The 27,084-nt window shown below is 40.0% G+C and overlaps 1 protein-coding gene across 1 annotated transcript; it reads left to right on the top strand.

Moving 5' to 3' along the window:
- The first annotated feature begins 39 nt into the window (after positions 1 to 39).
- On the top strand, positions 40 to 25,426 carry LOC142212216 (coiled-coil domain-containing protein 17-like). Its single transcript, XM_075280440.1, has 13 exons — positions 40 to 174; positions 2,277 to 2,396; positions 3,677 to 3,809; positions 7,302 to 7,455; positions 8,498 to 8,617; positions 10,975 to 11,114; positions 12,132 to 12,272; positions 18,423 to 18,598; positions 18,694 to 18,779; positions 20,110 to 20,319; positions 22,219 to 22,441; positions 22,665 to 22,775; positions 25,286 to 25,426. The coding sequence occupies exons 1-13, from the start codon at positions 40 to 42 to the stop codon at positions 25,424 to 25,426; spliced, it is 1,890 nt and encodes a 629-aa protein (XP_075136541.1).
- Positions 25,427 to 27,084: the final 1,658 nt, after the last annotated feature.

Genomic DNA, 27,084 nt, shown 5'->3' with positions numbered 1-27,084 from the left:
TTTAAAAGTTCAACAAAAATCGCCCACTGAGTTGCCAAGATGACAGACTTATTACGGTGTCCAAGTTGCAATATGACTTTCAAGTCTTCACTACTACTTCAAAAGCACAGAGAGAAGTTCTGTATTGGTGGAGACATTGGCAAGGTGAGAGAAACCCACACACCACAGGACATGGTAAGTTTTCATCCGGTAACAGTGTATGTTAGCGTTTTTAGGCTAAAGCTCCACATAGCAGGCTGCAACAAAAAAACGCTGCAGCAACACATCTCTGCTGCATATATTTTTTTACAAAGACTATAACGCGTCGTGTTTTTTTCTTGCAGCCAAACCGCAGCATTTACACCACATGGGCCCCCAGCCTTATTCTAATTATTAATATAAGTTTGTGTTTTCTACTATTCAGAATTGAAGTACATGATCACCAAAGAAATTGAGATGACAGCACGTTATACTTCTAAGTGATCTTTTTTATAAATCTGATGTCAGGGATCACAAAGTATCAGTAATAACTAAATAACCCCTAAAGCTAGTTTGTTTCCTAGGTCCAAATTTTGTTGGAGAGAATATCTTTGGCAAAGCATAAATACATCAATGATGTGAAAAAAAACGTATTAACTGCTTATTAGGAGTTATTCATATCTGTTTATTTGGTCTGCACATTCTGGAGTTATTTATGTATCCGTATTTCTGCACAAATTTTGTATTTTCTATGTGCAGCATGCTTTGACAGATACCATATAGAAGTCATTGTCACCCGTTTGATAGGTTTGGAATAAGGACCCTTATTGTACATCATAGTACCATAAACATATGTGAACAATTTTTGCAGTATCATTGTCCTGTCTAAGGCCTTTTAGGAAATCCCATCCACACATTGTAAAAAATATGCGCAGTTGCTGTTTTGGAAATCGCAGCATGTCATTTATACTTACAGTAATGCCATTGGTTTTCCTATAGGTATAATGGAAGCAGAAAGTCTGCAGAGACTTTCCCAGGCCTGTGATACCAGCACTGCCAGCTTTGTTCATCTATATGCAGGTCCCCCAACTTTTTGTGCAAGGTGACTGCTGCAATCACGGGCCTCAGCAGTTACCTCTTCACAAATGGCAAATCGCAGCAGTCACGTGCCGTTTGTGAAGAGGTCTTCATTGAGGCTTGTGTATGGCTGCAATGATTTTCTAGCACAAATGGGATGTCACTGGTAACTTCAGCCGGGGTAACTGTATACAGACGCACAGAACTGCTGCTGCTGAAAATCTTGCACTAAAGTGTAGTGAGTACTAGTATGGTATGCTTAAGGGGGCTCTATCAGCAGATTTATGGGTTATGAGCTAAATATATTCCTGAATAGCCTTTAAAAAGGCTATTCAGGTACCGCTATTAGTGCGTAAAAAGACCCCCCCCCCCATTTTTTTTAATTACCTTGGTAATCGATATGTAAATTAGCTGGATCGTGCACGTCCACCACTGCCTCCAAGCTCCCCCTCCTCCTGCTTATTCACATCGGTTTCTATTAAAAGCTATTGAAAGCACATGTGTGTACAGTAGCGCTCCCTCCGGCGTGCTACTGCGCATGTTCCAGCTCACAATGGTCTCTATGGGAAAATGGCACTGGAGCGTGCGCAGTAGCACGCCGGAGGGAGTGCTACTGCGCATGCGCGTGCTTTCAATAGCTTTTAATAGAAACCAACGTGAATAAGCAGGAGGAGGCCTTGGAGACAGCGGTGGGCGTGCAGAAGCTATGACACTAAGGGGTGCAAGACTCACCGTGCACAATCCAGCTGATTTACATCAGAGGATGTTGGATCACCTCTTTAAGGAAGCCACTGCCATTTGGGAATGTCTTAGTGGTGAGATGAGTAACTTCTCATATCTTCTATTGCTCCATGGTCCAGTTATGATGTTCATTTGAACTTTATAGGGTTTTTGTGCATTCGACAGAGGACTTTGGCTACATGACCCCATACACAGCAAGCTGTATTGCCTTGGTTGTTTTGGTATATCTTTAGTAGCCAGCATTAACGTTTTCATCAGTTTGTGCGATTGTACAGTAACTCATTTTTATGTCCAAGACTATGTCACCATTTGTTCCTGAAGCAATAAAATGAACCCTCATCAAGGAAAGCTTTGCTTGCACCATTAATCTTTACTTTGCTAATCTTTAAGTATTAACTGGAGAATGGATTTACATTGGAGTTCATCCATTGGTCATATTTGTATGAATCTTTAAAAATGTAAAGAATTTATATTTTCATGTCTATGTTTCTGTAAATTAGGTTACCAGGCTGAAAAACTACAGGCGAAATAAAGATGACCAGTTGCAGCATGATAAAGACAAGAAGCTAAATGATCATAATGCAATGCTGCACTCTAGTGAAGAGACTGACTTGCTAAAGGTAAGTACAGACTAGATCATTACGAAGTCCTAAAAGGTTCTAAAGAAGGTGTTTATTTAACACATTTTCACTGTCTTGTGTCATAAATAACAATGCAGAATCATCAAATGTTTCATATTGTTGTGTGGCTTTGACATTGAACGTTCTCACATATTAGCTAAAGTAATGCTATCATTTAGTTCAGTGCTTCTAAAAATGTGGGGCTTGCCTGGGTGAGGAAGAGGTCCCTGCCAGTGTTAGCTTTAGCACAAAGCAGGGGACTCTAAAGCAGAGACCACACTGATTGTGCAAGCCTTGCATTGTCAGTGCAGTCTCCATGGATAGAAAAGCTGAAGTAACTGTGATGACATAATCATCAAGAGTCCACAAGTCTTACACATGGAGAGTCTGCAGGCTAGGGCTCACATCTGCGCCAGAGACCGTAGGAGACTCTGCCACAGAAACCACAGAAAATCCATGCAAGACTTTTTTCTATGGTGGTTTCAGGGTTATCCTACTGTTTTAGCAGTCCAGATCTCCGTCAGTCAGATTCCTCAAATGACTGAGACCCGTGTGCAGATGTAAACCTATCCCCAATTCTGTAATCTGGAGGCAGTGGTCATAGATTGGTACCGGAGGTAGAAGGCTCTTCTCTTCTTTTTTTGACTCTCTCTATGATTTGTTGAAAGTGTGGAAGGTTTTATGTGAGGAGATTGCTGCAGCCAATGAGTTAATAGTAGAAAAATATTCTGTACCTGCCATTAGACAAGGGGTAGCATGGGGGTAACGCTGCTATCTGTGATGCTGTACTGTGGTGTTTAGCAGTGCTATGGTTAGATGTTTAGCTACATTTTGGTGTTTGGCAAGTTCAGAGAAATATTTTGTGTAGTATTGAGATGTTTGGCTCTTATGGGAGGCATTTTCTGCTGTATGCAGATATTTGGCATTGCTAGAGAGGAATTTTGTGCCGCTTTGTCGTATACGGTGTTGCTATGGGTATTATGTGTGCTGTACTGTGATATTTAGTTGCCACTAGTGATGGTATTATGTATACAGTACAGTCGCATTTGTTTGCTGGTGAGACCCCTGTGTTACAAACAAATTGACTAGTGAGACCCCAAGTCAAAAAAGATTGAGGAGCCCTGATTTATTCTGTAAGCCGAAAGTAGGTGAGAGCAGTATAAAGAACAATCCTGTGTTGACCTATAGAGTGCAATGGCACTGCAGAAATATACACAGAAAAAATGGGACTCATGTACCAAACTTATAAATAATGGCGTAAAAATTATTTCTATTTTTAGATGAATGGAATCGGTACACCAGAATCCAGGACAAAAGATAAAGATACACAACTACGCTATCTTGCTGAGGCCCACAGCAAACAAATCAGTGAAATTATGTCTCAGAATAGACTGTTGGAAAAACAGAGAGATGGTATGTCACACAATCAGGGGGTATACAAACTGTGGTATCTAGGGCCCACCAGTGGAATTGTTTCTAGGGGCCCACCATCAGGACCCTGCAGATCAGTGATACTGAGACACGGTGGCTAAAGGTAATAACATGTTGGGAGCCATGCTGCTCACCCGTTATACCATGTGCACCACTGCACTAACTAAACCCACTGCTACATCCTGGATGGCAAGTGAACAGCGCGACTCCTAGAAATGTTACCATTTCTTGTAGCCATGCTGTACTGGAAACTGATCTGCAGAGGTCCTGGCTGTTGTATCATTGCAGATGGAATATTGATGGTCTATGCTAAGGACAGACCATCAATATTAGAAAGATGGATAAATCCTTAAACATTTTGTCCATGAATTGGAGCAAACTATGTGCAGGGCGGGAGGTCTAAAATAAAAATAAATAAATAAAAAAGCATACTCACCTGTCCTCGTTGCTCCGTTGTCTGCCGCCATCAGTCTTGTGCCGGCGCCTTCTTGCTGGGAGTCCTGCACCTTATGTGACCGCAAAGACCAATTAGATACAGGATTTCCAGAAATGAGGCCGAGACCCCATTATAGTCTATGGGGTCCGTGTGCTTTCACTGCACACCGCTTGCCAATGCGTTTGGTATTCCATTTGGGGGGTCCCCAAATGGATTAGAAAACACAGATGTGAACGTGGGGTTACTGTGTCCTCTTTGGTAAAGCCTTTTGTTATAAGATATTGGTTAGGTGTGCTCGGATGTTCAGTGATCACCTGCAATGTGTGAATGAAACAGAACAAGATGCTTCCAGAGTAAGATACTGTTTGTAACTGATTTTGACTTGACAATCAAATGTATAAAATTAATTATATAATGTGAGCAATCATGAAGGGGGTTGTCCAGGAAAAAATGTTATAATAGGCCGGGGGAAAAAAAAACAATTATACTCACCTTTCCCTAGTGCCTCCCTGTGCTGTCTGCTCCTGTCAATCCATTGTTGTCTTCTGGAAGAAGTCCCCGCCACCACTGTGATGTACCGGGGTCTTTTCCTGAGGCTGCTGAGGCTAATTAGCGGCTTAAGTGGAAGGGGTCTGGGACATCACAACCAGCGAGTAGTTTCACTTTTAGAAGACAGCCCAGCAGAAGGACTGGACTGGGCTGAGAGGACACCGGAGCATTGGGACAGGTAAGTTTGATTTTTTTTTTTTTTCCACCTTTCCGGCTTATTTTAAAAATAGGTTTTTTGCCTGGACAACCTCTTTAAGGTAATATATCAATAATATATATTTATGGATTGTAACTACAATATTGGTAGAAAGACCAAGTCAAATATACAAAGAGGCACATATGTAAAAAAAATAATGAGTAGGATACATAAAAATTCTATACTCGATAATTATAGAGCACATGCATTTTATGCTATTTTAAATGTGCTCCGAAATACTTAGTTAAAACAGAAATGGAAAAAATACCAAGAAACATCATTTAGAAAGGAGTATTTTTTAAAATTTAAAGAGGTTGTCTAGGCAACTTCAGTGTTCACGTGTTAGTGACATCTCATGCCCTTCACTGAGGCCAATCAAGTGTGACTGGGACTTCCGCCACAATTCAACACTGGACCAAGAGGACCGGACCGCGCTTGGACTCTCAGGAGCATCAGGGAAAGAGGAGTATTCTTTTTTTTTTTGTCACCTCCCCTAGCCTATTTAAAAGATAAATTTATTGTCCATTTTTGCATAGACAACCCCTTTAATATTTTTAAAAAATTATAATTTTTGGCTGCTTTGCCAATTTATATATGTACTTTCAGCAGACAGAAAGTCAGTCTCACTAGGTAAATCTATGAGACTCACAACAAGGCTCTCAGACTTGCATAGAGAGATTGACTTCTGATGGCTCAAAAAGTAACTTGGGTAAACAAATTAAGAGTAGTACAGTTTACAAGATGCCCATTATTATCTCACAGAAAATAAAAGGTGTGAGTGCTTCTTTAAATATTGGTAGTGCTAAACCATTAAAAATTAGCTGCAAAATATCTTATCACAAGGAGACATGTCGGCAGACATATCTCATTTAACATCATTGCTGCAAGTAAGAAATCTCATTATAATACTAGGTGGAAGAAGGGAATGACTGACAGAATAACTGCTCCATTATTATCCTGATAAACCTCGATTGCCTAGAAACATGGGCATATAACAGCTTGAAAATTGGAAAAATGAAGGAGAAAAATTATAGGGAGTCCAGGCTTGCATGTCTTTAGCTATACATGTGGACAACATTGTTGGTACCCCTCGTTTAATGAAAGAAAAACCAACAATGGTCACAGAAATAACATGAATCTGACAAAAGTAATAATAACCAAACTACATGTTGACAAGCCACAAAGCCTCTGGGAGAATGTCCTATGGACAGATGAGACAAAAATCGACCTGATGTGCCTTTCCAAAAAGTTAGATTTTTGTCTCATCTGTCCATAGAACATACTCCCAGAAACATGTAGCTTGGTTATTATTAATTTTGTCAGTGTTATTTCTGTGACCATTGAGGGTTTTTCTTTCATTAAATGAGGGGTATCAACAATTTTGTCTATGTGTGTAGGTACCAGTGGCGTAACTACCGGGGTAGCAGGGGTAGCGGCTGCCACAGGGCCTGGGACATTAGGGGTCTGGCGACAACCGGTACCGCTGCGTTTTTTTTTTCTCCTTTACCGCTAGAGTTACTCCAGCCGGTAACGGACCCTATTTATTTACCGATCCTGACAGTGGCCGGGATCGGTAAGTGACAACGCGGGCCCCGCAGACATCATTATTATACTCAGGGGTATTTTCGGACCCCCGAGTATAATGATTGAAGGTCCAGGAAAGGTTTGCAGATATGTGAACAAGGTCGGACTGGCCTACCGGAGTATCCCCAGGAGGGCCACGAGCCTAGACTATTAGTCCTCATTTTCCCAGATGCATTGGTCAGGAGCCCGATCGGGATGGTCAGGGGCCCGCATGAATCATGCGGACATGAAAGTAGATCACAAAGTACTTTTATGTCCGCATGGAACATGGAAATTATAGTCTATGGGGTCCATGTGCTTTCACTCCACATACCGCTTGCCAATGCATTTGGTATTCTGTTTGGGACAGGGGGGTGCCCATGCATATTCTCCTAATGGATTACCAAACGCAGATGTGAACGAGGGGTAAGGGATGGAGCTGCAGAAGGTCCATGGTACCATATTAAAGGGTCCCACATATATGCCGATAAATATTTGAGGGTACTTAGTAGGTGCAATGTGTTTACTGTCACTAAATGATTTTACTTCAAACCTGCTGGTAACAGATTTCCTTGTATCTGCAACTTGTGTTTCTAAATATAATTTTTTCCTCTGATTTAAACTTTTAAGGGAACCATTTTTGTGTGTTCACTTTCTAATTTTCAAATGCTAGAATGTAGCATCATATTTTGCTGAATCATGCATGTAATATCATCTAACACAAATACAGATATCGTGCAAAGACTGAATGAAATAACAGCTCGCAGCAAGAATACAAGCTACTTAGAAAAAATGATAAGGCATTTGAGTGCTCAAGAGCAAAAGAATGAGCAGCTATTAACTACGATGAAGCAACAAATCGACCTTCTGCAGACTGAAGCTATGTAAGAATAATGTGTTTTTAGTACTGCTTATGTCTTATGTTAATTGTATTTCTCAAAGGTTACTCAAACCAAAGTACATTACACTATCATGTTATTAGTTTACCATTGATGTTTAGTTATTTTAATTAGCTATTCATGTACTGATTACATTAAAGGGATTTTGCCACAAATATGATTTTTTTTCTCTTGCCGATTGGTGAGGGCGCAAATGCCAAGACCATCATTGATTCTGAAAATTAAGTTTGCGTTACTCCCATTGAGAATTTAGCAGCAGTGCACACAGACACGATCCTGCTCCATTCATTTCAATGGGAACGCCAGAGATAGTGGAGTGCTGTACTTTGGCAACTAACGGAAACTACACCCCTCATTGAATTCATCTACAGATGTAGTGAGCATTTTCTTTCAATAATTATCCAATAGAATTTCTTAGAATTGGGCCATAAAAATGAATTACTTTAAAAAATAATAATTTATATGCTTTCCTAGTCAAAGTCAACATTTTCAGCTTAAACTACATAAAACACAATGTGTGGTTGTTTCTGCTGGGCTGTTTTCTCAAAGTGAAACTGCTTTCCGACTGTGGCGTCCCGGATCCCCTCTGCTGAAGCTGCTAATTGGCCTGTGTGGTCAGATGACTACTGAGGCCAATCAGGTAGTGACATCTCATGCCTTTCCCTGAGGCCAAGTAAGTGTTGCTGGGACTTCCGCCACAAGTCAATACTGGACCGAGAGTACCAGACTGCGCTGGGATGCTCTGGAGCTCCGGGGAAAAGGGAATATGATCTTTTTTTCACCTCCTCAAGCCTATTTAAAATATAAGATTTTTGCCTGGACAACCCCTTTAATGCTCTATAGATGAGGCATTAAAATGATCTATAATTATGCCATTTCCTATATGTTCTTCCCAGCTTGTAACACTAGAGGTGAACAATCCATATACTGCTATTTGAGTTCTTCCAGATGCACAACCCACTCCTTGCTTTTAAACAACAGGGAACTCATATCTAAACAGAGATTTTATTTGGGCTTTATATTCTAGAAAAAGAGGCATTTCAAGGATGCATAGTGAACCCCCAGTCTCCAGAAAAGTAGAAAGGGCAGCTCTTCATCAGCCATTTGTTCCCATTTATGGTGGGGGAAGCTTGACCTCTGAAATCAGGTAAAAACATCTAGTCTTGAACCTATGCTAAGTTCGGAATTATATGTATGACTTGTTGGTGCACTAACGTTTATACTAAAAGTGTCATGTAACTGATGGTTGAGACAATTGACTGAATATTCTTGCAAAGATGTTGATTGATCACTGGAATTTATAAACAAGGTAGCTTTGCAGAATCCAGTCCAGAGAATAAAATAAGTAAAGCTAGGTTCACATTTGTGCTTTGCTCTCCGTTATTTGGATCCACAGCAGGACCCGAAACAATGGAGAGCCCTTCTGCTAAGACAAAGGATTGTTTATACTGAAACTGGCAGAGAGAAGTCCTCCATGCATGACTTTTTTCTCCAGCAATTTTGGAGGATTCTACAATGGAGTCTCCTACTGAGACTCTGACGCAGTTATTAGCCTAGCCTAAACTGCGGTCCTAGCTCTGACCTCATTGATATTAGTCTGTCAGCAGGAAAAACTGTATTAAGTTAATCACAGTAACTTGTAGGGCATCTTACACTTTTTTCAAATGTTACTGTGTTATTGTGACCGCTGCTTAGTTGCTGAGAATTTCTGTGTTTTATAATTAGGCAAATTAAATAAAAACAGATCAGTGGTCCACAACAACCAAGGCCTATTTGGAAAGGCTATACATTCACATCTGCGTTGGAGCCTTGTAGTATGCATCTAAAAAAAAGTCCTGCAAGTCCAATTGTAGTTAATGGCATCTGTTGGACTCAGTATGTGGCCACTGTTGTAGGGGTCTGCTTACTCAGTGGTGTAACTAGGAATGGCAGTGCCCAAAGCCAAACATTTGACATGGGGTCCCCTTGCCCCCCCTTCCTGCAAAAACTGCATTTTTCATACACTATTGTCCCCCATAGTAGCCCCTACACACACTGTTATGCGCAATAGTGGCCGCTGCACACACTACTATGCCCCATAGTGACCCTTGCACACAGTATTATGCCCCATAGTAGCCCCTGCACAAAGTCTTATGCCTCTTTGTTGACCATCCATGAACAATTATTATAATATGGGGTCTTTTCAGCCCCCAGAGTATAACGATCAGAGAACTGTGGGAGGATACAAATATAAAAAACAATATTACTTACCTCTCCCTGGCTCTGGCACAATCCCCACAGAGCTCTTCAATGTTGGAGCAGACGTCACCTGACCCAGGACAACACATAATGACGCTGGCCTGGACCTCGTGACATCTGTGACGTCAACAAATAGGCCCAAAGCCTCCCAGAGCACAGGAGCGGTAAGTAACAGTGTTTTTTATGTTCCCTCACCACCCAGTGAACATTATATTCCGGGGGTCTGAAAAGACCCTGGAGTATAATGATAGCAGTGTTTGTGGGGTTTGTGGGTCCACGGCCTCACTTACCAATCCCCTCTCCTGCTTACAGCCAGATTCCACAGAAGGGGAAGCACACGCGGCTATGAGCAGGAGCGAGGATCGGTAAGTAAATAGGCCCCGTTACCTGCTGGGGTTACTCCAGCAGGTAACGGGGCCTATTAAAAACACAAAAAACATATCAGGGGCCCTCCAGGCCCCCTAATGTCCCAGGCCCTGTGGCAGTGGCTACCGTTGCTAACCTGGTAGTTACGCTCCTTCTCCTACTGATCAGAACAACAGATACACCGACATTAGTGTGACTCTAGTGTAAGAATCCCTACAAGGTGCTGTGATTAGATTATTGTTAACCCCTTTTCTCAAAATCATGTTTATTTACGCAATTAGGTTTGAAGGGCTGTATGGGGAAGGCTGAGCTCATGCCAGCTATACAATACAGGCAGCACCCACTGCTATCAGGCGAGATCAGTGCTGGCAACGTCACCGGCGGGTGATGATTTGTTGCCTGTTGAAGACTCCCAGGCTTGTCATTACTAAGTCATTGAATTTTACTATACATTGCAATACATTAGTATTGCAGTGCATTGTATGATTGATCTGAACCTCTAGGATTCAAGGTCCCTAGGGGGTCTGAAAATAAAAGTAAAATGAAAGTAAAAAATAGACATTTTTAAAAGTATATATTATAAAAAAAAAAATTATGGCTCTTGGAATTAACAAAAACTAAAATTGGCTTGGTCCTGAAATGACAATTATATGATTTGATTGTATAGGGTTTGATTGTAAAACTTATCCATTGTAGTTTTGCTTGGTTAATACTGTCCCACTCCATAAATCTGAATGGGAGATTTGGAAGCAACCAATCTGTTTCGGTATTTCTCCTTTCTCTCTCTACTCACTGTGCACATGCCGGTAGGGCCCTTATGTTTATTGCAACTTTATTCAATTTTTATTTTTTTTAACAAATATTGATTGTCTTTGATCGCTTGTTTTCTCTTTTACACAGCATGTTACGCATGACTTATCTGAGGAATGGTGGAAATGATCAAGTGATCTTGGCTAATTTACAAGATCTTCTTACTGAGGCTCAACTCATTGAACAAAGAGAGAAACGTGCACACTTAATTCGGAAGAAGAAAAACAAAAGTAGGTTATACACTTAATCTTTTATTCATGACAGCTTTTACAATAACTTTGGAAATAAGGTATTATGTATGAACTGTGGGTAATAAGCTCCTGGCCATTAACTATTCATGTCTTCAGTCAGGTCAGTACCCATTATTGTACTTTTCATAACCTGCCAGACAGCTTTGTTGGTAAACCTTACTTATCTAATGTACAATTCAAACACTAGCCAGTTTATAGACATGTGATAGTACTTATTTTGTGTATTGCATGCTTCATTGCTCTGCCGCAGGGAAGTAATCATTTATATTTTTAAAATGTTTACATTCTCCTTTTCTTTCTTTTGTGCCTCTGGCAGACTAGTAGATTGTTGTAATCCAATACAAATGGGTGTCAATATTTTTATAAATACCTCACATTTTGTGTGTTTTAGTAATTAAACAAGTTTTCCAGTCCTAGACTGGTATGGCATGTTGAGGGTGGTCAGCAGGGGCTCCTGTAACATTCAAAATAAAGAGAAATGCCTGCTCAATGTGCCTTTATTATGTGATTGGAGATGCAGAAAAGGGGCTCCTGGGGCTCTATGGACATTTTGTCATTCTGATTGGAACCTTGATGTTAGGCCTCTTCACATCACACAAATGGCCTATACCTAGCGTAGCTCATCAATGTTGCTTCCCTGAAAGCAAATGAATGCAATTCCTGTTTATATGCATTATAAGAACATATAGACCTCAAAGGTAGATCTCTGCTTAGGACCTCTTTTTAAGAGCCAAAGCGGACAGCTGTACCTAGACAGCAGTTCTGACTTAGACATGACCTATTGCCAAGTATGCTGTACATCATTTAGTTCTCACTGAGCCCCTCATCACTTTGGTGTTTAATTCTAAAATCTGTCCACTGCTCAAAAGATATGGACCCTGGAACATTATATGTAAATGAGCTCTTATTCACCAATTGGGTGGAAATCCTTTTGTTTTTCTCATAGAAGATGTGAGATTTGTCATTGCATTTTATATTGAATTCTTCCATACTTAGAAGGACACACAAACACAAAATGGGACTTGAATGAAAAATTAGTTACTCTTGAAATTGAAAATCAGCAACTAGAAGATGAACTCTTCAAACTTCAGCTTCAAAGGCAAAGAAAGACCAGGATTCCCAGAACAACAAATGGAGGTATGGTGTGGCTTCTCTCCATAGTCATAGGGAGGCAGAATCCTAAATGTGAAATTCTATCATTTATAATTCCCAGTTATTCTAAGCAGTACATTAGGAAATACAGAAGTATTAACAACATTTTGAAGGGTATTCTCATCTGAGAGATTTATGGCATTACCACAGACATCTGGAGAATGGGGGACCCTAACCCCTGTCGCATGGTTGCACACACACACACACCTCTCTCCATCTTTATGGGACTTTTGCCACACGTATTGAGATTCATGTAGTCTTGGCAGTCCTGTAAAAGTAAGCATGCACAGTGTACACTCTACTTGTTCCCATCATGAGACAGGTGTCTGGGACTGCATTTCTCAGAGAGATACAGGTCCGACCTCAGGTACCCACCTCTATCTGACATTTATGACATATGCTTTTCAGTTTTCCCCTGAAAATACTTACGAATGAAATCCCTAAGAGCATGCCTCATAAACTGCAACTGAGGTTGTGTCTGTTTGAATAGTTAGAAAGAGCTGTATACTGTGCATACAGATCAATGAAATCTTCAAAACAGCTCAATATATGTAAAGTTCTGTCAACTTTCCTTTCTACCTAGGGGCCACACGGCTCAATGGTTAGCACTGCAGCCTTGCAGCGCTGGAGTCTTGGTGTTCAAATCCCGCCAAGGGCAAAAAACCATCTGCAAGGAGTTTGTGTGTTCTTCCTGTGTTTGCATGGATTTCCATCCCATATTCCAAAGACATACTGATAGGAAAAAATGTACATTGTGAGCTCTATGTGGACTCACAATCTGCATAAAAAAAATAAAAATAAAAAAAACCTTTCCTTTCTACCTTACAATTCAAAGAAGGGGATACCTGATACTTGTTTCAATTTCTAGAAAGTATTAAGAAATTCTTGTCTTATTTTTAAAATCCACAATGATAAATATAATACCATGTATAATACCATTTATTCCGATACTCAGCATACACTTTTTATAGTGCAATAATTGTGATAGCAATCGCCATGTAAGATTTTGCCTGTCACTTGACAAATATATAAATAACAAGAACTGGGTTTTCTTGATCATAGGAACCAATCAGAGCTATTTTACAATCCTTAAAAAGCTTGTGAAAAATGACAACCAAGAGATTTTTCTTATTTAGAAGTGGAGCAAATAATCTTTAACATGTTTCTAGACTCAACAGAGTTATGTTACAAAGGGACTTAAAGCCTGTTGTCGAAGTGTAATAATAACATCATATTCATTCGTAGCAAGAGATATTTTAGTTACCTTGCTTGGTGCCCTATCCTAATACTTCAATTATAATACTTTGTTTGATTTTTTTCCTCTTTCCCAACACAAATTTTGTTCCCCTAACATGAACTGCAGAGCTTATCTTGGTCTTATACAACTCTGCAACTCATATGTTTCACAGCCACCAGAGGATCACATGACCAATAGGCCAGCGGGAAAGCTGCAACATAGTGTCTCCTATAGCTGTATATACAGCGATTGCAAAAGCAGGAACAGTAATAAATTGTCCTTGCCTTCTGTCTGGGATGTGTGGCTGTTGTAACAGCTGCCTCCCAGTTCCTGCAGCTGCAATGTCTTGTGTAGGAGCTTAAAGAGTACCTTTCATGTCCTCATTTATATGCGGTTTCATATACCACTAGAAAGCTGACAGTGCGCTGAATTCAGTCAGCTTTCCATTATGTGCCCCGGAGCTGGAGATATCAATGTCGTTAATTTCGGCACAGATCACTCCTCACTGTCAGTCTGGCTGTGAGGAATGCCACCCCTTCCCTTTAAAAGTACTCTAACATAGCCTTGTACTGTCAGAGGGGGCATTCCTCACAGCCCAGTGATGACACTAGACTGTCAGGAGCGCCCTTCTGACAGTGGGGAGAGATCGGTGCTGAAACTAATGGCACTGATATCTCCACCACGGGGGTATATAAAACCACATATGCATGAGAAGGGTCCTCTAACTCTAAGAGGAGCTGGAATAAATAAATTTTAGAGTGCTGTTCGTTTGTTGTATTATATCCTTGCAGAGTTATGGTAGATGCCGACCGTCTGGATGTATATGATCTTCATTCCTGGGAACACTGCTCTTGTTGCTCAAGTAGGATAGGGGATATCTATTATGAGCTATATTACTAGCTATATTATACGTTAGTGTCTCCTGAGAATCCTAATCCAGCCATTCACATCAATTATTGTGATATTTGTAGACAGGATAAATTATTAGTAGGGCTGTGTCTGCACAAGTCACAGACCACCTCCATCTAATTTATATTCTCACTGATAAGGTTTAATAGATAGATATAAAACTAGTATGTTAGCATAATTTAGCATATATTTTGTGTATACCATTAAACCACCCACCTAATATTGAGTAGCTCAGCCTCATATTTACAAAGCAACTATAACATCCCTAGACCTCTCAAGTAGTCTAGTGGAATCTTGATCCAAGACGTTAGCAGCGAATATTTTAAATCCTATGAGTTCTGAGGTTGGCTTCTGTGGCTCACATCCCACAGATGCTTAAACATTTTAATATCTGGGGAATTTCGACCCTCCCTCCCCAAGTCAATACCTTAAACTCTTTGTAACATTGTTTAACCATTTAGGATCAAATTTTGCTGCAGTGTGGCAGTGCTGATTATCCAGCCAAAAGAAGCCACTGCCATATCGGCACACCATTTTAAAGGAGTATGCTTGGTCTCCTTCACTGTTTAGCTGATACTTATCACTTGTCACATAAAAGTGAATGACAGAACAAAAAGTTTCCCAACAGAACACAGCCCAAAGCACTGCCTTACCCAGCTTACCTTCTTCCCACAGTGTATCAAGGTGTGATCTCATTCCCCGATAACTAATGCACACATATAATACTTGTCTGTCCACATTATGTAGTATAAAATGTGATTATTTAGACCACCTTTTTCCATTTTTACATAGTCCAGAGTGATGCTTGCATGTCACTTCAGGCAGTTTTGGCAGGGAACAAGTGTTAGCATGGGCACTCTAACTGGTCGTGGCTATGCATCCCTATGTACGGACACCTATCTATCATAGCCAGCACTAAGTTTTCAGTAATCTCTACTAAAGATGCTATTATATGAGATCAGTCCCCGCTTGCATCGCTGAACCTTGGGACCAATGACCATGCCACTAATTCACCAGTTCTACTTAATTTGACCACTTTTGGCAGATACTAGCCACTACATACTGAACATGCATCAAGACCTGTCATTTTGGGGATGCTATAGCTCAATTGTCTAGCACTCACAGCCCTTTTCACAGTTGGAACCTTAAATACTTCCTGATTTGAACACACACAATTCAAGTCCATTTCTCAGTATTAAAGGCATAATTCTTTAATTTACATGCAGAAGAGTTTTGATATATAAATGTTTTCCTTGGAGCTGTCTATTGGCTGTTGACCAATATATTTGTAGTGTGAATGAAAAAGAGATTCTGAAAAAGTATTAGTGTTTCTGCCACAGTATATTTGCACACAGTGACTAATGCAGGCTAATGCACTTTAATGTTTTAAGTAAGAGTGGTGTAATAAGTGAAACGGTTGTTATAGTATATATAAACATGGGCAAGGCATCTCCTAGTTACAGTAGATAATAAACTGCATGTTTAACCCAGGATTTAAGCTGTCCTAAACCAGCAGTGCAACAGATCCAGCTATAAATAAAATGAATCATATAACTTACAAAGATAAACTAACCTTATATTTAAAAAAATAAATAAATAAAAATATGTTACAATCCTCAATATTTGAAATTGAAACACCAAGCAGGACAAGCTGAAAAGTTTTGCAAATCAAGGAGGTGGCAAGAATTGCTAAAATCTGCAGATGATCACATTTTCAAGCACCTCAATCCAATCTATGAGTTGTGGCAGGGATTAAGAGTCAGATTGAAAGCAAAGTTGTTGTTTTATTTGTTTGTTTTTTTATCTGCATAAAACCTCAAAAATCAGACCAAGACAAGTGGGATGATCGTGAGATGCCTGCATTCGTCAGTGTGCCATTTATTGCCATTTGTTGCAAACTGAAAGGTTCAGAATCCTTGAGACTGGTATATTATTTCAGCAGATCACTACATACCTAGGCCAAGATGTCAGCACTGTTCAACACTGTGTGTCCTGGTAGTTGGGTGAACAATGAGGAACTGGAATGACAGCAAGAAGTGCATAGAGGCAAACCACTACGCAGATTGCCTGATTAAAACATAGATAAGATAATCTTCTAATAGTCCCACCATGGGGAAATTCAGTGTGTTACAGCAGCATAGATAGACCCTGAATCCATTCTGGACAGCAAGTCACATCTTAAGACTAGGGTGGCAAACAGTGTCAACACAAACCATCAGAAGGTGTTTGCATGAATTGGCCTATGAAACAGACATCCAGATACAGGTGTTCCATTGACCTCGTGCCACCACTCTCAAAGGCTATCATAGTTAACAGCAGGACGACCATAGAGTCTGGAATGGAGATCTATCCTCTACAGTGATGAGTCCCTCTTTTGTCCCGGACGTAACAATAGATGGAGATTGATCTTGAAAGCATGTTAGTAATACATGAGGAGTGTGGCATAACATTCCCGAGACAACAATTAATACCTTCATTGATAGAACGCCAAGGCATATAAACGTGTATTTCTGCATATGGCACTCATACAAATTACTGAATAAATCAATGTATTTCAATTTGTTATCATCTGCATATTATTAACATGTCTATTGGTTCTGTGAGTTCTAAAATCTCAAGACTTTATCTTCTTGGTGTTACAATTTATGAAGAGTTTATATTGAATTTGTAAATTTCATGTAATTCAATAACTTGCATTTAAGTTTTACATATAATGCACAAACAAATCTTTATTTTCCACACTTTTCCTATTACTTAGAGATTAAATACAGTTCTTTTTATGGCCGAGGCCCCATGTGATGTAAACGTTAGCGAATCCCATCCACACGTGGCAGGAAAATACATGTGGTTGCAGTTTTGGAAATCCTGAAAAACTTCTAGCAAGTACCTTCTAAGGTGTAAATGACAATGCAATAAAGATCCCAGTACCGTATATACTCAAGTATAAGCCGAATTTTTCAGCACAGTTTTTGTGCTGAAAAAGCCCCCCTCGGCTTATACTCGAGTCAAGCAAAAAAAAAAAAAAATTTTTTTTTTTTTTTTTTTTTTTTTTTTGGGGGGGGGGGGGGTCTATAACCAGCTGCAATAGTAATGTATAGAATCTCCCATAAAATAGTGGAAAAAAAGAAGCTTTAAAAAAAATATAATAAAAAATAAAGTAAATATAAGTTCTAAGTTACGCCTTTCCCTAGAATACATATAAAAGAAGAAAATGACTGTGAAACACATACACATTAGGTATCCCTGAGTCTGAAAGTGCCCAGTCTACTGAATATAGGGGATTTGCAGTGCTCCTGTTCCGTCGGGAAGGGGTTAATAGGAGCACTGCAGATACCCTATATTCAGCCAGACTGAATTCCAAGTGGGGGGGAAAAAACTCAGTCCTCAAGCTCAGGGAAGGGGCAGACAGACAACCAAAACATCCCCTCCCCTTCCCCAGCACCCAGCAACTACTGCACCCAAAAACTCCGACCATTTTTCAGTAGCTGCTGCATTTCCCCCTTAGGGTGCATTCACACTGAGTAAACGCTAGCTTATTTTGTAGAGTAAAATTACACTTGTAAATTTTGCTATCCCATTGACTTCAATGATATTTTTTTACAAGTGTAAAAATACGCCTGTAAAAAATACGCCTGTAAAAAATACGCCTGTAAAAATACGCCTGTAAAATGTCATTGAAGTCAATGGGATAGCAAAATTTACAAGTGTAATTTTACTCTACAAAATAAGCTAGCGTTTACTCAGTGTGAATGCACCCTTAGGCTTATACTCGAGTCAATAAGTTTTCCCAGTTTTTGGTGGTAAAATTAGGGGCCTCGACTTATATTCGGGTTCGCTTATACTCGAGTATATAAGGTATATTACATTAGTTGGAGTTCATCTGTTTGAAATATTTTAGTTTTTTTTTTATCTCTATATGTGTATGAGAAACTTATTGTGATGTTACTGATTTTACTTTGATCATTTACATTTTGATATACCATATGCAGAAGTGGAGAGGACCGTTCAATTCCCCAGGTTTGTGAAGGAACAAACCCAACAAAATATAAAGACTCTTAATGCAGAGCTGGAAATGATAAAGCAAGAACTGGAAATACAGAAGTTAAAAGCTCGCACTAAAACATCTCAGCGAGTCAAACCCCAGCTGGATATACTTCATCCAATGGTATCTTTCAGTGCTTTGTGTTAATGCAGTTATTGAATTAGGAACCTGTAAGTAAACCCAAGATAATAATCAATGATTTATTATAACTGCTACAGGAAATGAACAAACTCGACACTCCAAATCTTGGCAGACATTTTTCAAATCTCAGTCATGGACTAGAACCTGCTCCATATGATCCAATGTAAGTATTCCAGGTAATTTCCATCACCATTGACCAGAAGGTAGAAGTATAAGAGCTTCCTACATATGTTCCATTCCTTTTGTAGCCATTCTTGGCTTCTGCTGCAAAAAAAAAACCCACTTCAAAATCTGCAACATAAAAAGCTGTGTTTCCGCAATGTTTAGTCTTTCTGTGTTTAGACCTACTTTAGCAATCTCTGCCAAATTTGGGAAGTGCCTTTTAACAAAACAGAACATATAGTACTACTAGTATACTGTACACCGAATGCAGCATTTCATGTTCCTCAACACAGTACACTATGGGACAGAATTACTTATTTTGGATATGAATAGACTTGGGTGTAACTTTAATGCTTCTTGGTGAATCAGAGGATTTAGTTTAGCTAAAATTTTTCTAACTTGTGTAAGGTTTTTTAAAGAGCACTGGTCAGTAAAAAGTGTGCTGATCATTACTCATTCTCTACCATCTATTAACACAGGCCAGTGCAGAGCCCATATTGCACAGGACAATGCGCTGCCTGTGAAAATTAATTGTAAATGTGCAAATAATCATTTATTATTAATAATAATAACAATAATACATTTTATTTATATAGCGCCAACATATTCCGCAGCGCTGTACAATTTGTAGGGTTCAAATACAGACAGATACATTACAAAGAAAATCATTTCACACAATGGGACTGAGGGCCCTGCTCGCAAGAGCTTACAATCTATAAGGTAGAGGGGGTGACACAAGAGGTAGCAAGGGCGGTATTGCTTATGCAGAGGTCAGACACTTTTGTAATAGAGGTGACTGTCATTACACAAACATAAGACTTTATGAGCCGTCACCAGTCGTGTCCTGTAACATGTGGATGGAGCTTGGACCTATAAAGTTATCCTGAGATGACATCATATCATGTGGGGTAATGTAGGAGCGGGGACAGAGGAGGGTTAAGGGTTTACGTTAGACATTGTGATAGGCTTGTCTGAAAAGATGCGTCTTTAGTTTGCATTTGAAACTGTAGAAATTGGGAGTTAATCTGATTGTCCGGGGTAGAGCATTTCAGAGAAGTGGTGCAGCTCGGGAGAAGTCTTGTATACGAGCGTGGGAGGTTCTGATAATACAGGATGTAAGTGTTAGGTCATTGAGTGAGCGGAGAGCACGGGTTGGGCGGTAGACAGAGATGAGGGAGGAAATGTATGGGGGTGCGGCATTATGGAGAGCCTTGTGGATGAGAGTGATAACTTTATATTTTATTATTATTAATGTAGCTCAAGAATTTTTGTGCTTTTGACTGTTTAGCTGCCTTGATTTCTTTGCTGATCATTTTGTTCTTGATTTACAGCTCTGGTTTTGTAGTATTTTATGACTATCTTCTTGGACTTGATCCATCTTACCGAGTATGCAGACTAATGATCAGTCTGTGCAGCGGAGGCCAAGAGCTGGGAAATCCTTCTACCCTTCCACCAGTGTATTGTGATGCTTCTTTATCCAAGTTTTACCACGGCAAAAGACAAAATATAGCAATTCTGTCTACAAAGCAAGCTGTTCCCAGGTAGGTATTGTTCATCAGTTGCCATAATTACATTTTATTCTGCAATATGTAATTGTATATTACAGTGTTGGCCAAACGTATTAGCACCCCTGCAATTCTGTCAGATAATACTCATTTTCTTCCAGAAAATGATTGCAATCACAAATTCTTTGCTATTATTATCTTCATTTAATTTGTCTTCAATGGAAAACCACAAAAAGAATTGTCAAAAAGCCAAATTGGATATAATTCCACACCAAACATAAAAAAGGGGGTGGACAAAAGTATTGGCACTGTTTGAAAAATCATGTGATGCTTCTCTAATTTGTGTAATTAACAGCACCTGTTACTTACCTGAGGCACCTAACAGGTGGTGGCAATAACTAAATCACACCTGCAGCCAGTTGAAATGGATTAAAGTTGACTCAACCTCTGTCCTGTGTCTTTGTGTGTACCACATTGAGCATGGAGAAAAGAAAGAAGACCAAAGAACTGTCTGAGGACTTGAGAGGCAAAATTGTGAGGAAGCATGAGCAATCTCAAGGCTACAAGTCCATCTCCAAAGACCTGAATGATCATGTGTCTACCGTGCACAGTGTCATCAAGAAGTTTAAAGCCTATGACACTGTGGCTAACCTCCCTAGATGTGGATGGAAAAGAAAAATTGACGAGAGATTTCAACACAAGATTGTGCGGATGGTGGATAAAAAACCTCGACTAACATCCAAACAAGTTCAAGCTTCCCTGCAGTCCGAGGGTACAACAGTGTCAACCCGTACTATCGGTCGGTGTCTGAATGAAAAGGGACTGTATGATAAGATACCCAAGAAGACCCCACTTCTTACCCAGAGACATAAAAAAGCCAGGCTGGAGTTTGCCAAAACTTACCTGAGAAAGCCAAAAACGTTTTGGAAGAATGTTCTCTGGTCAGATGAGACAAAAGTAGAGCTTTTTGGGAAAAGGCATCAACATAGAGTTTACAGGGAAAAAAAAGAGGCCTTCAAAGAAAAGAACACGGTCCCTACAGTCAAACATGGTGGAGGTTCCCTGATGTTTTGGGGTTGCTTTGCTGCCTCTGGCACTGGACTGCTTGACCATGTGCATGGCATTATGAAGTCTGAAGACTACCAACAAATTTTGCAGCATAATGTTGGGCCCAGTGTGAGAAAGCTGGGTCTCCCTCAGAGGTCATGGGTCTTCCAGCAGGACAATGACCCAAAACACACTTCAAAAAGCACTAGAAAATGGTTTGAGAGAAAGCACTGGAGACTTCTAAAGTGGCCAGCAATGAGCCCAGACCTGAATCCCATAGAACACCTGTGGAGAGATCTCAAAATGGCAGTTTGGAGAAGGCACCCTTCACATCTCAGGGACCTGGAGCAGTTTGCCAAAGAAGAATGGTCTAAAATTCCAGCAGAGCATTGTAAGAAACTCATTGATGGTTACCGGAAGCGGTTGTTCGCAGCTATTTTGCCTAAAGGTTGTGTTACCAAGTATTAGGCTGAGGGTGCCTATACTTTTGTCCGGCCCATTTTTGGAGTTTTGTGTAAAATGATCAATGATTTGACTTTTTTTTTTTCATTCTCTTTAGTTTTTTTTCATTGCAAGCAAAATAAATGCTTGCAATCATTTTCTGGAAGAAAATGAGAATTATCTGACAGAATTGCAGGGGCGCCAATACTTTTGGCCAACACTGTATATCCTTATTTATATAATGCTATGTGAACATAAATAAGTAAATGAGGAATTTTTAGCCTTAACTATTTTTATTTGCATGGAAAAAACCCTTTTATTGCCAGAACAAATGACTTTTTTAAAGGTCTATGATATAATATAATTGTATTTAAAACTTGTATTACATAAGGCCAGAATAAGTAGTAAGATGAGTGAGTTACATATAATTTTTTACTTTCATTTAAGGGTACGGCCTTCTCCAAATATATCGCTGATAATCGAATTGCAGGCATCTGGTGGATATGATCCATATGGGCAAGAAGTTAGTCGCTTAGTTCCACGAGGATGGGTGAAGGTGGACATATTTGACTATCAGAATCGAGTCATAAGTGGACATTGGAAAGTTCCAATTCGGATCCTTCCTGTTAAGCCATCCCTGACAACAGGATCCTTAAATGGAGTCCCTCAGGTGCAAACATGAGTCTAACATTTCATAAAACTATCATATATTTACTGTGTCTAACCATAATTTAACATATAGTAATAATTCAGGTCCTATATCTATAATATATGTTATCTAGAAATGAAATTAATCAACAATAAGACAACAATAACAAGATCTGCCATCTGTTTGCTACTTACATGCAGTACCTGATGTTTGCTATTATTATACTTTTATTTTCTCTTTTTAGTTAGAAAATACAGAACTGTTCATTCGGCTTGTAAATGCAAGGGATGGAGATGAACAAAGCACTTACCCTATTGATATCAGTAACGCAACACAGTATAAATATCCTCCACTGGTAGGTCCTATGGTTTTTAGATTTTAGACATTTTTCTCAACTGAGACCATTTTACATTAATATACAGGTGATGTACAGCATTTAAAAAACAAAATAGCAACTGTATAACTAAGGGTAGGTTCACACCAGCACCCAGTCTCCACTTTAGGTAATCCTGCTGGTTTCCGTCTACTACCCCAAGAAACTGGACAGGAGATGGAAAACCGGCAGTCAGTTTTTAAACCCATTCACTTGAACGGGTTTGCAAAGTGTCCGCCCGCGTGTGTCTTCTGCCTCTCCGCAGCTAAACAGTTTTTTTTTTAACCAGACATAAAGTCCTGGATGTCCGACTTTGTGTCCGGTTGAAAAAACGGAAGGAAAATTGCCAAAGGAAAAGGGTAAAGAGATGAAAAGTAGGTATGAGGGATATATTGTAAAACTTAAAGGGGTATTCCCACGTCGCATACTCACCAGTCTTCGTTGCTGTAAATTCTTCTTTCTTCCGGCATTGTTGCGTCATTGGTGGGCGGGGTTACATATGCAAAGCCAGCAGCGAGATGCCGCTGGCCCTGCGTGCACGCTCATAGACCAGTCTAGCCTTCACAATGCGAATACAGACCCGACATCCGCCTCTCTCTTACAGCGAATGCCGGGTCTGTATTCGCATTGTGAAGGCTAGACTGGTCTATGAGCGCGCACGCAGGGCCAGCGGCATCTCGCCGCTTGGCTTTGCATATGTGAATACAAACCCGGCATCCGCTGTAATAGAGAGGCGGATACCGGGGAGTGTAAACGCCGGCACAGATGCCTGCAACATCGCGATGCTCCTGCCCTGCATGGAGCCAACAGCTGCAGGAGCGATGCTGTTATTCCGCTCCTCCCCCCCCCCCCCCCCCCCGGAATAGCAGCATCGCTCTTGCAGCTGCTGGCTTCATGCAGGGCAGGAGCATCGCAATGTTGCAGGCATCTGTGCTGACGTCTAACCGTCCCCGGCATCCGCCTCTCTATTACAGCGGATGCCGGGTCTGTATTGGCGGCCCCTTCCCCCAAAGTGTAAACTACCCCCCCCCCCCTCCAGGCTCGCTCCCGTGCACTTAGCCCCTCCTCCCTCCCCCCTCAGTGCAGCAGATACATCACTTGACTTATGACCAGATAAGTCAAGGGATGTGTAAAAAAAAAATGAATAAAGTGATACAGTGGACAAACAAAGCAGTTTTGCTAAAGCAATGTATTTAGGAAAAGTCTTACATTCACATTAACAAGCAGTATAGATAGGATCCTTGTGATGGGACAACCCCTTTAACTGTTAGGGTAAGTTCTCACAGGGTTTTTTGGTCCAAAAAACCCTGTGTGAACTTACCCTTATTTGGTTATTCAATAAATATGTAATTCCAAGTAAAAACAATTTAAACATCAGACAGAAACAGCTGTATGCTATCTGTTGGAGGGTGGAGTATCAGCATGGTCTGCTTCGACATATTTGGCATTCATATTGACACAGCAGCAAATATGCTCACTCCTAGTGGCCAACTGTCATATACGTTGGCCGCCTCCCAAATCATCACAGTAAGGGCAGTTTGTCACTCCATAGCAAAAGCAGGATAGAAGGCCTCACCACAAGACCTCCATACTTGAACCTGGTGTTACGTCCACACCTGTTCTAACTTCTGCACCTTCTGCTTGCACGCTGTGGTGCAGGAGGCGTGTTCAGTTTTGATGCCTTGCTTTTAGGATTTTTGTTGCTCTGCCTGAACACTGTCCTATTCCCTCACCTCTGTAATTGATTTTTCAACACACCATCTCCTTTACCTTGGTTTCCCTCTGTCCCTCTAATAGTTAATTTTAGCACTAAACAGTATCTCACCAAGATGTACACCACCCAAAAGTAACCTCTAAGAACTTTTTTAAAGGTCAACAGGGGAAGCACTTTAAGGCTTGTAATGCCACGATTTACCCGCAGCAGAAACGCCCCCGGGAAAATTCACGGTGTTTTACAGTGTCTGCAAAGTGGATAGGATTCATGCGTATCCCATGCCCACTTTGCATTTAAAACCGCAGCGCGGATACGCTGCGATTTTCAAAACTGCCACGGTTTTGGAAATTGCAGCATGTCAATTATATCTACAGAGATGGCAGAGGCTTTCCCGTAGATATAATGGTAACAAAAATACCAGAGGAAAACTTCATGAGTTTTCTGGTCAAGCTGTTCAAAGCGCTGAATTGAAATGCGCGACCGTAGTTCTAAGGGGAACTGAGCATACTAAGTAGACACCAGAGAAGACACCAGAGGACGGCGTGAGCGAAGGATGACGTGAAGCAGTGCACAAACCGCCCACTGTGCACGGTAAGTATGATTTGCATATTCGTTTTTAGGGTCTTGCAGACACAAATACTGCCAGAAAATCAAAAGATGCAGGAATGTTAACTTACACTTTAAAGTGATAAAATAAAGTGAATGTAACCAATATAAACCATATTTATGTATTTATAATTTGTAATGTTGAATTCATTATTTTTATTTTGCTCCACAGACAGCAGCATATTTTCATCCAGAGGAGCTTACGCTTCCATCTCCCTACTATGCATCCCCATACATTTTCTCCAATGTACAGCCTATATATGGAGATAATGTGGATTCTCCCCCTTCACGAGATACTATATTGACACAGTGAACGTAAATTCGGAATTTTGTTATAATTACTGACTGAGAATTCTGAGAATGATTTAATTTACAATAAAAAAAAATTTTTCATTTTGTGTAATGGGTTGTATCATTTAAGCAGAAATGTATTGTCTCTAATGCACTAATATAGCAGACAACATTGGCCTGTTATAAGCCATGACATTGTATCTAATATATTTAAAGATGCAGATATGTAAACATAATACATAAAATACAAATACAGGGAGCTTGTTAATGTGGAAATATTGAGTCACAGTCAACAATGGAAAGAGACATAGATGCTCATGATAAGAACATAATTCTTACATATGACTCTATACAAATAACTGGTACGGCCACACATAGACCGTGTGAAGTTTTGGACTCCAGTGTTCAAGAAGGACATAACTGAACTAGAGAGAGTGCAGAGAAGAGTGACCAAGACAATTTGGTGAATGGGTGGATTAGAGTACAAAGAAAGATTAACAAATTTCGGGTTATTCAGTTTGGAAAAACAACAGGGAGATCTAAAAACAATGTAAAAATGTAAGGTAATTGCTAAAGGAACAATTTCTAAGTAGCGCTGCTGGTGAACCCTGTGAGGCATGGCATGACAAGACAGTGAGCCCCAAGCTGAATCTCCTATCCCCATCCCTGCCTACTTGCCTGAACTATCCTAAGTGACAGGTTACAACTGGTCGACAAGTTCTTCCTAGATATAAGTGATGACACAGAACGCAGACAAGACAATAACAAAGGGAGGTCAGCTAGCCAAGAAATTGGCAACAGTATAATGCAGTATCAAATCAGAATCCAAGAGAATAGTCAAAGCCAGAGGTCAGGAATAAGAATACAGGTAACAAAATAGCAAGAAATCTATAGATAGAATCTATATAGCATTGCGAGTTTTCGAGACTACTAAATAGGTCCCTTCATCAGGCTGGTATAACATAATATCTGAAGGCAAACACATTTATACAGGAATAGAGTGTTAGATGCACGATCAATTGTTATACTAGCCCGATGAAGGGACCTTTTTAGTAGCCCCGAAAGCTCACAATATGTCATCATTTTTAGTTAGCCATTAAAAAAGGTATCAACCACTGAAGACTCCTCAAAAAAAAATTATATTTCATATCCACTGGCTAACACGGTACAAAGATATTTTTCCTTATACATACAGGATGTTGTGATGGTAGATTTGTTGTGCACGTTCAAAAAGGGTTTGGATGCCTTTCTTGGAGAAAAAAAAATATTACAGGTTACAGGTTTTACATTTTTTGTTTGAAGATAAATTGATCCATCCAGGATTTTATACTGATTTCTGGATTTGGAATAGGGAAGATTTTTTTCCCCTGACATGGGGCAATTGGCATCAGCCTGATGGGGTATATTGTTTTTATTTATTTTTTTCATCCTCTGCATCAACACTATAAGATTATATGTATAAGTTGGACCAGTGTCTTTATCCAACTTCATCTACTATGTAACCTACTGAAACAAACATTTCAGCCTTCCTTTACTTAAAATGTATAACCCTAGATCCCTAGTATATAAAAAAAAATGATGGACCACTACAATATTGATGATCCACTAGTGTTGTGATATTTGTGACTATTGTTGTTTTCCTTTACTTAAACCAATAAAAACACTAGAAAAAAAATATGA

This window comes from Leptodactylus fuscus, chromosome 1, assembly GCF_031893055.1.
Source record: "Leptodactylus fuscus isolate aLepFus1 chromosome 1, aLepFus1.hap2, whole genome shotgun sequence".
NCBI lineage: Eukaryota > Metazoa > Chordata > Amphibia > Anura > Leptodactylidae > Leptodactylus > Leptodactylus fuscus.
This window is presented reverse-complemented; position numbering and strand designations above follow the sequence as displayed.